This window comes from Tachyglossus aculeatus, chromosome 2 (assembly GCF_015852505.1).
Source record: "Tachyglossus aculeatus isolate mTacAcu1 chromosome 2, mTacAcu1.pri, whole genome shotgun sequence".
NCBI classification, from domain to species: Eukaryota; Metazoa; Chordata; class Mammalia; order Monotremata; family Tachyglossidae; genus Tachyglossus; species Tachyglossus aculeatus.
In genome coordinates, this window is record NC_052067.1 from 62173369 (window position 1) to 62186666 (window position 13298).

The 13298-nt window shown below is 46.1% G+C and overlaps 1 protein-coding gene across 1 annotated transcript in view; it reads right to left on the bottom strand.

Moving 5' to 3' along the window:
- Positions 1-4482: 4482 nt before the first annotated feature.
- Positions 4483-13298, bottom strand: part of SYNJ2 (synaptojanin 2) — a 151818-nt gene continuing 143002 nt past the window's right edge. The window contains 3 exon segments of the mRNA XM_038767874.1: positions 4483-7013; positions 8700-8878; positions 10745-10853. Coding sequence (XP_038623802.1) covers positions 6237-7013; positions 8700-8878; positions 10745-10853 — 1065 coding nt within the window. The 3' untranslated portion in view covers positions 4483-6236.

Below are 13298 nucleotides of genomic sequence, written 5' to 3' on the forward strand. Positions count from 1 at the left end.
TCATTCATTCAATCATATTTATTGAGTGCTTACTGTGTGCAGAGCCCTGTGCTAATCGCTTACTACAGGGGTCTGCACACAGTAAATGCTCAGTAAATGCCATAGATTGATTGATTAGAGTCAGGGTTTGGGCTCAGCTTGACCCAGCTGTAGGGTGGATTGACCCAACAGCAATTATTGGGCACCTTCTGTAAGCAGACAATGTAAAGACCTAAGGGAATGTACAGAAGAAGTAAAAGCCATTGTCTCTTCGCTTGAGGATCTTATCAAAAGGGAGACACAGGGGCAAGCAAAAATGGCCAAGTACCCAGTAGATAAAACAGATATGTTGTGAGTGTCTGCTTCCCTGTGGTCCAGGTGAATCTAAAAGTACCTTCTAATTTTGGGGACCCTCCCCACCTTGCCTTCCCCCCAGCCCCAGGACTGATACAACCCTTTCTCGCACTAGGTACAATATTTGTCCTCTACTTATCTTCTGGGGTTGGGGGGCAGATTTGTGAAGTATCTGGAAAGCTTCTCAAGCCCTGTGACTGCAAAGCACTTTATGTGACTACGTAAAGCATATGCAAGGAAATCGTGAAAAGTCAGTCTAAGCCTTGGACTTTTTCATTTGTGGCATTGTCCAGTTTGGGGGGAAAAAAAAAGCAGTTCTGGGTCTGTTTTGCTTATTATCCCAAATGGGTATCAGTGTATAGCACCATTTACAGAAAGAAGCCATTTATGTAGCTAGGCTGGCTCACTAATTATGGTTAGGAAGAGTGGATGGTTGGCTGGCTTTAGAGCTCCAGGTCCACTATCTTTTGAAATGAAGCACAAACAGCAGGTAACTAGGTTTCTGGGGATGTTGGAAAACCTCATGGAACTGTTTATGCCCTTTTCCCCCACTCCCTGTAAACATGCAATCCATTCTAATGTATTCATCTCCAAAAATACTGGCGCCTTCTCCTTCATCGCTGGAAAATAGGAGCATCCTAAACTGAGATAAAATGTTGTGTTGTATCTAATTTGTGCTGTGACTCTCAGCCAGGACCACACTCTTGATATTTACATCCTGAAGTGATAGAAGTGTGTATTTCTCTTCACCAAAAGGAGGTGGGGAGATCAGCATTTTGGACTGAAGTGTAGCCTGTATAATACAATGTTATTTACAGTGTCTTTTCATTTCTACTGTGTTCACATCTCATGCTCAGTCCTCCTACCTTCTGTGGTGAGTGAAATAAGAATTTGGAGCACATTCTCTCTTGGGGATTCATTTTTTTGTAATATGGTATGCACCAATGTATAACTTGCTTTGTACTAATATTGTTGAGTGGGATAAAAATTTGGATATTAAATTTGGGGGAAGATATTAAATGTTTAATAAATTTCATTTAAAAAATCTGCTGTGCTGATTGGACTGCTACCCTGTCATCAAATCAGTTTCCTAAATCACAGCTGCTTGGCCTAGTGGAAAGTGCATCAGCCTGGGTGTCAGAGGTCCTGGGTTCTAATATCAGTTTTGCCATTTGCCTGCTGTGTGAACTTGAGCAAGTCACTTCACTTCTGTGTATCAGTTTCCTCATCTGTAAAATGGGGATTATGTAGCTTTTCTTCTTCCTCCCATTTAAACTGTGAGCCTCATGGGAGACTGGGACTGTGTCTGGCCTGATTATCTTGTATCTATTACAGCGCTTTGTACAGTGCTTGGCATACAGTAAGATCTTAACAAATGCTGCAATTATTACTATTATTATCATGTTACACTATAAAAGCTACCTTACTGGGGTTGAAGCATAAAAATCCATGAACACAGTGCATATAAACATATAAATCTTGAGCTTCATTTCAACACTGTCATATCAAATACAAAGTAGCAGAGCTTGGCCTTACCTTGGTTAGACTTGGAGAGTTCAGTTGAATCAGCATTTCACCTCAGCATCTAGCTCTTTGTTGAGATAAGAAATCAATACAAAAGTGCTTTGAGGGCTGAACCACGAGAAGCAGCATGGCCTAGTGGCGTCAGAAAGACCTGGGTTCTAATTCCAGCTCTGCCACTTGTCTGCTGTGTAACCTTGGGCAGGTCACTTCACTTCTCTGTGCCTCAATTTCTTCATTGGTAAAATGGGGATTAAGGCTGTGAGCCCCATGTGGGACAGGGACTGTGTCCACCTGATAGCTTGTATCTACCCCAGCACTTAGTACAGTGCCTGTCACAGACTAAGTGCTTGACAAATACCTTAAAACAAAAAAACCCCACACTGGTTCTCGTGACCTGAACTATCCTCCCTCCCCATAGAGCCACCCAGCACCATAAGCCTGATTGTTTGCTCCTGAACTACCTCATTTGGCTAAGGTACGTGGCACCTGGGGTTGACTTGCTACCAGGCAGGCCTCACACCTGACTTACCTGAGATGAAGACTCAAGTGTAAAAGGCAAGTCATGCTCCAGTAATGGCTCAGGAACCTGACTCACGGTGAACTGATGAAATGGATGCTTCCCTTCATTGCAACTAGGCAGATCAGAACCCCCAAAATGGTTTCACTGATACTTTCTGCTGATGAAGCAGTTCACACCCCAAATGGCACATTGCCGTGTTTCTATGTGGCTCCGGAAGTAATGGAGAAGGGTTCTCTCGCAAACTTGCTCAGCCGGTTGTGGCAGGTATCACCACTATGCTCCCTGTTTTTTCAGTTTTGTCTCCCAGAACATTCACCTTGCAACATGAGGGATGCGGTAAGGTGCTGGCTGCTAAGCCCTTCTCTCGATAGTTGTGGAGAAGACCTTCTACCTCCTGAAGAGAATCAAACAAAGATCAGTCATATTTACTGAGTGCAGTGTGCCCTGCCCAAGTGCTAAGCACTTGGAAGAACACAATGTACAAAGACGATTGTAATTTCAGGTTGGAGGGGGGGAAAAATCAATCAGCGGTACTTATTAAGTGCTTACTACGTGCAGAACACTGTACTAAGTGCTTAGGAGAGTACAATACAAGAGTTAGCACACATTTTCTCTGCCTACAAAAAGCTTACACTCTAGAGGGACAGAAAGACATTAATATAAACTACTTAGGAGCACAGCTCCTCCTTCCTACCTCCTCTCACCCACTTATTTTCCCTTTACTTGAACTGGCAAGCAGCCTAAGGAAGTAAATGCCCAAGCACCTGGATCCCAAATGGGTGTGACAGGAGATACTTTACCTGCTCCATCTGTCTCTCTGTTAGACTCCATCTGAGAAGGTGGGTTTTGGCTAGGTTTGAAATCTCACTGCGAAGTGCGTAAATGCATTTGATGGAGCTGGCACACAGTTGGGTGAGTTATGGCTCAAAAGTGAAGGGGAGAGCACAAAAAGGAAAAAATCAACCCCCTATATTTTTTTAAGAAACAGACATTTAATAGACATCATATACAATCCAATACAAAACAGTCCACTTCAAATAAAAATCATAGGGGTTTCAGTATAGTCAGTTGCTAAAATGATTATATTCAATAAGTCATTTGAGTAATTCTCTTTCCCAAAGAGACCAATACGTTATTCTGCTTTAATAAATTACTTACATAGGCATGCATGTCCAGCAGCACTTTTCACCAGGGTCAACTTTTCCCAAACTGTAACAGAGATTGCTCAAGAATCAAGGGTGACAGTCTTTGTTTCAACCATTCGGCATTTTAATCTTTACCTGATCGAATGCAATTGCACATTAAGATGGCTTAAGCATTTGCAGCAAGAAGCAGTGGCCATTAGACGGCCACCCTGGTTATCTTGGTTTCCCAAAGTGTCCCACTTCCCTTTGAAATGTGCAAGTTTAGAAGATCAGACTGTAACCCTTAGGAGAGCCTAAAAGAAAAGTGGGAGATACAGAAGAGGCCCAGCCAGGGTGATGATTTTTTTGGTTGAACTTGGCTGCAGTCAGGAAATGGTGTGCTTTATTGAGACTGCCCAGATGCTCTTACTATTTCTCTAGTACGTCGGTAGGGGAAGAGTCACACAGGGTCTACTGGAAACAGTCAGTCTGCCTAAGGAATTTGGTTGACAGTGCCCCCAGCTCCCATGAGGTAATTTTCACTTTTGCCCTGATGGAGTGTGCTGGATTGGTGGTTTTATGAGTCCCCAAAGCAGCATAGTGGAGGTGGGCCAGTTACCTTATGTCAGGGTGCCATGAGGCACTGCTCAGCCATTTCCACCGTCCTAGAAACTGTTCCCAGTCCTATTGGCAGCTGCAAGGTGTGGCCATAAACCCAAATTTCCATGTGGCTCCTCCCTTCTCTCCATCCCTCCATTCCTGCAATCATATTGATTATCTTTATGGTTTTTGTTAAGTGCTTACTCTATGCCAGGCACTGTACTAAGTAAGCCCGGGGGGTGGATTCAAGTGAATCAAGTTGGACATAGTCCCTGTCCCAAATCATGCTCACAGTCTTAATCTCTATTATACAGGTGAGGGAACTGAAGCACAGAGAAGTCAAGTGACTTGCCCAAGGTCACACAGCAGACAAGTGGCAGAGCTGGGATGAGACCCCAGATCCTTGTGACTCCCAGGCCCGAGCTCTATCCACTAGGCTACACTGCTTCTCATTCTATTCCCTACCCTTCATACCTACTGTTATATTGCCTATTTTTCTAGCCTTGCGCAAAGCAAGAACTGGAAGTTGAGCAATCCCCTCTTCAATTCACCTGACTTCCCAATGGGAAGGCTACACTAGGCATGACCAGAGTGGCTCCCTTCTCCCATGCGGACATTCAAAGAGAAACAGAAAAGACGACTCCCATCTCTAGGACCTAACACAGGGCTCTGCCTTAAGGGTTCCACTCCCAAACCAAGTGCATTTGTGCTGATTCCGGTGGGCCTTCCGAGTCAAATGCCACACTAGAGAAGCCTGATGCTTTTGAAAGGAAGCATAAAGAGGAAATAAAACTTCCTGAATCCCATTAGGTTCTTGAAAGGACACAAATGCAGCTGCTCTACATTGCTGAGATGAAGCATATTCTAGTAGCAAAGAGAAGCTAATGCATCATGCTCGCTATTAAAGGCATAAAATCCTTGCTGTTAGAAACAAGCACTTTCAGGTACAAGCCAGAAACCCTGCCTGGTTTGTGGCTGTCATACTGGCACAGCTTGGGGGTGAGGGTGGGACAGCTGGCATCCATCACATTTCCATGTTCTATCAATGTGACTCTCCAATGGAAGTGTACCCGCCTACCCAGTTACTGTAGGTCTGGGTATGGCCTTCAAGAAAAAGCATTCCACACTGGATGCGGTGTTCCAGGATAGAGGGAAATCACCTTCTGTAATGGGTGGTAGGGGATCAAACATATTCGCTGCTACTGAGCACCTAGTTTGAGCAATTTAAGCCACACCTGATACACTGGAGAGAGCATATGCTCCAAATAGTATACTCCTCATCTGCTGTCCATTTCATCACATTCACTTCCTTGTGCCCGAGAGGCCCAATTTCTTTAGAGATAAATACAGTTCAGAAGCAGTAAATAAGAATTCAAACTCCTCCAGATGTAGCAGTTTGGATTCCTATGGCTAGCACTCATTTGGGTTGGGCGTATCGATCTCTTAAGTTTCATTAGCCAGCTAAGCCCTAAAACATCACTAGGATCCTCCAGAAACCCAAGACCAGAGGTGTTCCTGGAATGTACGTTTCAAAGCCTCATTCTTATCTCGGCACCTACCTTCTGCAGAGTCAGACAAGTGGCAAGCAGCAGTTCCAAACACCCCGATGCGATGGGATGAGATTGAGGGAGAAAACCGGAAAAGTTGTGCCTCGGCAGGCTCCCCGAGGAGCAGAAAAGAAAACACAGACTCACATTTCACCCTGTTCCCAGAGGCCTGCTCTGCATTGTTTATCCACAGTTTTTCCACAAATGTAGAAGTCATTTGCATAAGAGCCACACAGAAATTATTCTTGTATTCTTAGGTTCAGCCAAAGCAACATAGGTGCGGAGAGTGGGGGAGGAAAGGGGTAGGAGATGACGGCGCAGGGGAGGAAGCGCTCATAAAATATCCAAAATCCAAATGAACAATTTTTTGATTAGTCGGAGACAATATACAACGTACAACAGAAAGAAATCCTGTCAGCAAACTCTACAAGAATGATGCTATAAACTCAAACACTGCCCCAGTATCCACCTCAGGCAGGAAAGAGGTGGTTCCCTCTTTGCAGACGGGATTCTACAACAAGTGGATTTCTGGGTCCATAAAACCAAGAAGGATGCCTGCAGGGAGAGGGAAGGGAGACAATCTGAATATTAGAGACAGCGGGAGACCACTTGCAGTGCCTTCCCTTTGTCTTGGTCGGCACCCTCCCCACAGGGACCAAAGCCCTGAAAGCCTGAAGGGCCACACTCGCTGGTGATGCCCACCCTGGCTGTTGGAGTGGCAAACAGGGTCCAGTTCAGGTCTTCCCTTCCCGGACTCTGGGTCCCTAAATCCGAAGACTTAGAACTCTTGGCAAGCCAGCCATTGCCCAGCAGATTTGGGTGGTGAAAGAGGCTCGAGAAGGGATCCTGCTGATCATCGGGGAGAAGAGAGGGCTCTCTCTTTGATTCCCGGGTGCCGTTGGGGTCCGGGCCGGCACCGGTGGTGGCATTCAGAATATGCGACTCTTGCGGAGAGGAGGGTGATGTTTCGTACTGGTCTCTGGTAGCAGGATGGAGGGTACTGCTGCTGTTGCTACCACTGCTGCCATTGCCCCCACTGCTGACTTGAGGTAAATCCTGGAGAAGCAGACTGTTTGACTGCAGCACCTGAAGGTGGAAAGCTGTGGGCGCAGATTTCTTCCTCCTCGGTGGGACCTTGGGGACAAAGGCAGGCACTGGGCTGACGATCAAAGCATCCTCGGCGAAAGGTTGTGCCTCCAGGCTCGATTTTTCTTGGGCCACTTTCCGGGACTGCGTGGTTCTCGGTTTGGGGACCGGAGCAGTGGGAGTGAGGGTGGTGAAAGAGGAGTCTTGGGGACCGGCCTCAGGGGATCCAATGGTAAATTGGACAGTTTGCTGTGCAAACTGCTCCTCTGACGACAAGGACTGAGAAAATGCAATAAGAGAAAGAATAAATAGGGAGCAAAAGCATTTTGCAAGGTCAGAATCCCAAGGATCCCCAGAAAGGACGGGAGAGAGGTAGAGACAAACTACAGTGCCACGAGTTATGGCTTTAAGAGTGTCCCTGACCGGGAGACGGGAAATGGCAGTAGGATGGTCAAGTCCGCAGGGAGAAAGAAAACCGAAGCTTTGTCCAGCTGCTCAGTGCGGCTCAAGAGAAGCAGGACGGAGCCTTTAGAGCCAGGACCACTGGACATTGTAGGGTAAGTTTTCCCAGCTGTGTGTCTGAGATCCTCTGCCTGTGATAAGAATAGCTCTCTCTAGAAGGGCACGCACGCCTGTCCTCCTTCGGGCTGGGGCTGACTGGCAGCAGTCCCTCAGTTTGCCCCATTCTGATTAGTTTTCTGGGATGTGTTTCTAGGGAGATGGGAGAACAGTACCAAACAGGCAAAACATCAACTGCTCCACCCAAGCCTGAGCACACCACCCCCGGATGCCATATATTTGAAAATGGATTACAAAGACAAGGTTCACATCTGTTGGTCATCCCTTTTAGGGGAGGCGGGTCCGCTCCAAGCAACTAGCAGAAAAACAAACATCATGGGGACCGTTATTTCCCCTGAAGTTGAGTCTGATTTAATGCTGCTATTCCAGATGTTTGAAAATACATTCCGCACTGGGGTTTTACCAATGACCCCCCCTGCAGCAAGCTGATAAAGAACAGTTATGCAATTAGATGCTGCTGTTTGGGTTCGACAGAGGCAAGGAGGGAGAGTGGCAACAGGAAGCAAGAACCGAAAGGCGAAAACTAAAAAGATAAGGCCAGAAGTCGCGACCCCCATTTTCTACAAGGCGAGAAGGCAGACGTGGATTCCGAGGGGTCCGGGCCAGGGATTACCGGGTATCCTTTTACGAGCACATTCTGAGATCACATGGAGGATCCAGTTGTCTCTACAGGGGCTCGCTTTTGCACTGCTATTGTCCTTACAAACTCATGTCTTTGAAGCAGCAAGCAAGGTGGAGAGGCTCGAGAGCGAGAGCAAAAGACAATCTGCAAGAGAAGCAGCGGGAAAAGCTGTCGGACCCAAAAAGCCCCCAGGCTGCTTGGGCAGAACACCACTGGAGGCCTAGCCACACTCCCTATACCAGGGCAACCATGGCAGTCCAAGCTCCCAAAGACACCAAAACGAGGGTACATGTATGGTATATGTTGTGCTTGTAATGGGTGCGGTGGTGGTGTGTGGGTGTGTGTGGGGTGTGTATGTATAGGAGTGCTCAAAATGTGAAGATGAAACATCGCAAGTTTAGGGTCCTAAATAAACTGCCTTACGGTACTGAGTGAAAATAACCTACCCCAAGCCCTTCCCCTCAAAGCAGCAAGCTATGGGAACAAAGTTTGAGGACTACTTGTTTCTTTGTTTAGCCAGAGCCCACACATATCTGTGACAGTGCTTTGCACACAGTAAGTGCTCAGTAAATTGGATTGAATGAATGATGGATTCCTCAAGGACAAAGGGGCAGCATGCTGGAAAATCTTGGCTGTGGGCAGGGGAAAGCATGGGGGTGTGGAATTACCTAAGTTCAGCTACTTTGGGAGAGCCTGTCTATTCCAGCCCAGCTAGTTACAAGGCAGACAGGGCATGAAGGGAGAAAGGGGTGTGGGGATCTTACTTTTCCTGTTTTCCGCAGGGATATCGCCTTCTTCATGGTGGGAACTCTGGGTGCGGGCCGTTGGGGCAGGAGCTGCCCGCCTGTAGAGGCCCCTGGCTTCGCTGAGCTGGATGAGGGATCCAGATTGGTGGGTACTTGGCTCCTCTGGAGAACAGAATTTAGGGCCTCTTCTGGCATCCCTGAAACACACAACACAGCTGAGGGAACCGTTCTCACTGTGGGTTTGCTCTTCAGCTGCAATCTGGGGCCTTAGAAACAGGCTGCTGGTTTGAGTGGACAAGTTATTTTCAAAGGTTTTAAGCCCAAAACAGCTCACTTAGGAAGCAGTTTGGCCTATGGATAAAGCAAAGGCCTGGGAGTTGGAAAGGCCTGCAAGTCAGAAGGACCTGGGTTCTAATCCCAGCTCCGCCATTTGTCTGCTATGTGATGTTGGGCAAGTCACTTAACTTGCCCGTGCCTGTTACCTCATCTGCAAAATAGGGAGTAAGACTGTGAGGCCCTCGTGGGACAGGGACGGGGACCATGTCCAACCTGACAACCTTGTATCTACCCCAGCACTTACTATACAGTGCCCGGCACAGAGTAAGGACTTAACATATATCATATTAAAAAAAAAAATTCCAGGAGCTGATGTGTGAAAATTCTGGGATGGTTTCTGCTCCATTCTTTGTGGACTTCCTTCTGTAACATTTCAACAGGAAGAAAAAAAATCTTTAGATTTTTTTTAATTTTAAGGCTGAACTAAATCAGTAGAGTATTGGGAGGAGAATCAGGAAGTATTTCAGTTTAGAAATCAAGCAAGACTTGAGCTCTGGCTGAGTGAAATCCCAAAGACAAATGGTGTTGCAAGTGACGAAAAATTAGCATCAATTTCTTGAGTGCCTTAAGGCCGACCTCCTAACCTCTCTCTGGCTTCAATATTCGATGGAAAACCAGCACCTACTCTCCCAGAGAAATGATGTGCTGTCTGCTTTTTTTTTTTAAATGGAATTTGTTAAGTGCTTATTATGTGCCAGGCACCATACTAAGCGCTGGGGAAGATATAAGCTAATCAGGTTGGACACAGTCCCTGTCCCACATAGGGCTCACAGTCTTAATCCCTATTTTCCATATGAGGTAACCGAGGCACAGAGAAGTGAAGTGACTTGCCCAAGGTCGCACAGCAGACATGTGGCAGAGCCAGGATTAGAACCCAGGTCGTCCTGACCCCAGGCCCACACTCTATCCACCAGGCCAGCTGCTTAAGCGTGGGCATTTGCTGTTCCCGGTCTGCATGGCAAAAAATGCTGTCCGCGCCATCCTGACTGGCCTGCTAGCCTTTATCGGTGGTCATGGCATTGCTTCCTATGCCAACAGTCTCACTTGTTCCCCCACTCCAACACCCAAGATCTTGCTTAGCAGTCCTATGCCTCACCACCCCTCTCTCCCACTTGCTCGTGAGCAGAAGGCACCGCAGAGGCCTAAACCCACAGTGCTGTCTAGGCTGCAGAGACCTGAGCCTAGAAACCATGACAGCCAGGGAGCCAGTTAGTCCCCCCAGAGTGGGCAAGCGGGGGCCGCGATCCTGGGGCCCCTGCTGCCAGGTAAGCTGACCTGGTGGAAACAAAAGTCTGGCTGCCCCCTAGCTCCCTCCCTACAGATCCTTGGCAGCATTTTGGCTGCTGATTTATGGTTTAAGTCAATATAAAGAATCTCCATTATGATGCATTTTTGTTTTTACATGTCCATTCATTCCAGCTTTCAAAGTAATTCTACCATCACTCAGCAGAACCAGTGAGGAATTTTTATGTTTGGTAAATTATGGGCATATTATTTTAAAGGCAAGGAATAAAATCCTGAAAGCCTAACAGCCTCAAGATGGACAGGAAATCTCTCAAGTGGAATGCTCCCAGGTGCCTGAGGGGCTTGTTTCATTAATATGGCCTTCTGAAAGCAAATCCATTCCTTATTTAGGGCCCAGCTGATGACCAGAGGAAGGGAAATGGAAACTACGGTAGCCTTCTTTGGTTTGGAAATTTATAAACCTAGATGAACATTCTACTCACCTCCCTTTGCTTCCATCAGGCATCGAATGGCTTCCTCAGCTTCCTGAGCATTGGTTGTTTTGATCTGCTTGACATTGTATGGCTTACTTATTCCCATCCTGGCTTTAGGCTTTCCAGAAAAGAAAAGAGAGAGCAAATCAGCAATCCTACTGAAAAGAGAATTAGAAATATTTTACCTTCCTTAACACGTCCTGATCTCAAACACTTAAACACTTGTCCCACATAGGGCACATTTTAAAGGTAGTTAATGCCCCCCACACAACATCTGTCAATTACACAGGCTCTTGTATTCTATCTCTGGCAACTGCCAGATGCCTCTTGGACCATGAAGGCAAATGGTGATTGATGTCATGGGATGATGTTGCAGCAATGCACACTAGGAGATGTGAGAAGTGGGAAGGTTAAATTTTCCAGCAGGGTGTAGCGGCTATCTGGGACTGAACAGAGTGGGCAATGGAGTGATAATAACAATAATAAAAAGAATAATGGTATTTGTTAAGTGCCTATCCAGGGATCCATGCTGCTACCACAAATGTCATTCAAGGTTTGAGTCAGCATTTAGATAATTACTTGCTTCGGCAGCCATTCTGCATCAAAGCCCAGTTTTTAAATGGAAAAGCAAAACAAGATATGTCAGAAAAGCTTGCTGGTAAATATTTTAGACTAAAGTTGCTTTTGATTTCTCCCACACATAATAGCCACACATTATTTGGAATCCTGGTTGTGACTTATTGTGGTTTTGTGAAAGCTACTAGATTGTGTACATGCTTTTTATCTGTGCATTTAAATACCAGAAGTTCTTCTGGGACCAGTGAATTTAGCAATGTATTAGGCATTGAAGGAATTTGTCAAAAAAGAAAGAAAAAGGTCCATTAAGAGCAAAGACCACATGTTCTAATATGTGTGACTTTGGGTAAGTCACTTAACTTCTCTATGGTGCAGTAACCTCATCTGTAAAATGGGGATTAAGACTGTGAGCCCCAAGTGGGACAACCTGATAACTCTGTATCTATCCCAGTGCTTAGAACAGTGTTTGGCATATAGTAAGTGCTTAACAAATACCATCACTACTACGTGTCAAGTATTGTTCTAAGCACTGGGGAAGATACAAGATAATCAGGTCAAATACAGTCCCCATGCCACACAGGACTCACAGTCTAAGTAGGAAGGAGAACAGGTATTGAACCCCCATTTTACAGATGAAGGAACTGAAGCACAGAGAAGTTGACAGACATGCCCATGGTCACACAGTAGACAAATGGCGGAGCTGGGATTGGAACCCAGTTCCTCTGATTCCCAGGTTCATACTCCTTCCACTAGGCCACCCTGCTCCTCTACTGCATTCTAGCACCCCCCCCCCCAGTATCAGGTGGTGAGGTCAAGGTGTGTATGGAGGCTGGTAGAGAGTACAGGGTGGGGGATGGGGGGAGATGGAAGAGAGGAGAAGGTGGGGGAGCCCCTCTAGACTATAAGCTCATTATGGGCAGGGAATATATCTATTATATTGTTATACCGTACTCTCCCAAGTGCTTAGTACAGTGTTCTGCACCCAGTAAGCGCTCAATAAATATGATTGATTGACTGACTGAGTAGCAACAGTATTTATTATAGCACTGGGCCCAGAGGCCTTTGGATGGCTCCCAGGTAGGGACTACCCAGGTTTAGTTTTTTGCAACTGGACTCAAACCAAACCCACTTTACCTGCAAAAAAGGAGTTATCTGGCCTTACATTCCATTTTACTGTGGATACCCAGAAATTGGGCAAGCTGTAGGTATTACAGGCCTCTGTGGCTGGGTGGCCGCCCCCTCCTACAATCCCCTGACCTGTTCTCCTTATTGAAGGCGCATCTCCTCCAAGAGGACTTTCCTGACAGAGCCCTCCTTCCCTCTTCTCCCTCTCCCTTCTGTGTCGCCCTGACTTGCTCCCTTCATTCATCCCCTGTCTTCCAGCCCCACAGCACTTAAGTATATACTGGCAATGTATTTATTTATATTAATGTCTGTCTCCTCCTCTAGAGTGTAAGTTCATTGTAGGCAGGAAATATGTCTGCTTATTGTTATATTGCTATACTTCATATTATTATATATTATTATACAGATATATTTCATGTTATCATTATATTATATAGATATTATATGTGATATTATTTTTTATATATTATATTGTTATATATATCCCAGGCACTTAGTACAGTGCTTGATAAATATGATTGAATTGAATGAATGAATAAATAAATGGTGACACCAAAGGAACTCTGCCACCCACCCTCTTTGGTGCCAGGAAGGTTTGAGGTCAGGCCAGGTGGTAGAAGGAAAAGCATAAAGAAAAGAGGGAGGGATCATGTGGCCTCAAGAGGGGCCATGGCATAGACACTAGCAGCAGGAACCTGTGGGCTGGAAAACATGTTTATTCACAGCTTCTATCTCTCAAGCCACATCCATGGCCTAGGCTGTTTCAGGGACCCCTGGACCTCTCTCCCCACTGCAGTATTGATTCAGAGGGGCTTCTCCTGGCTGAGTTGGGAGTTTGGACTTTCCAATTACTGGCTCTGGA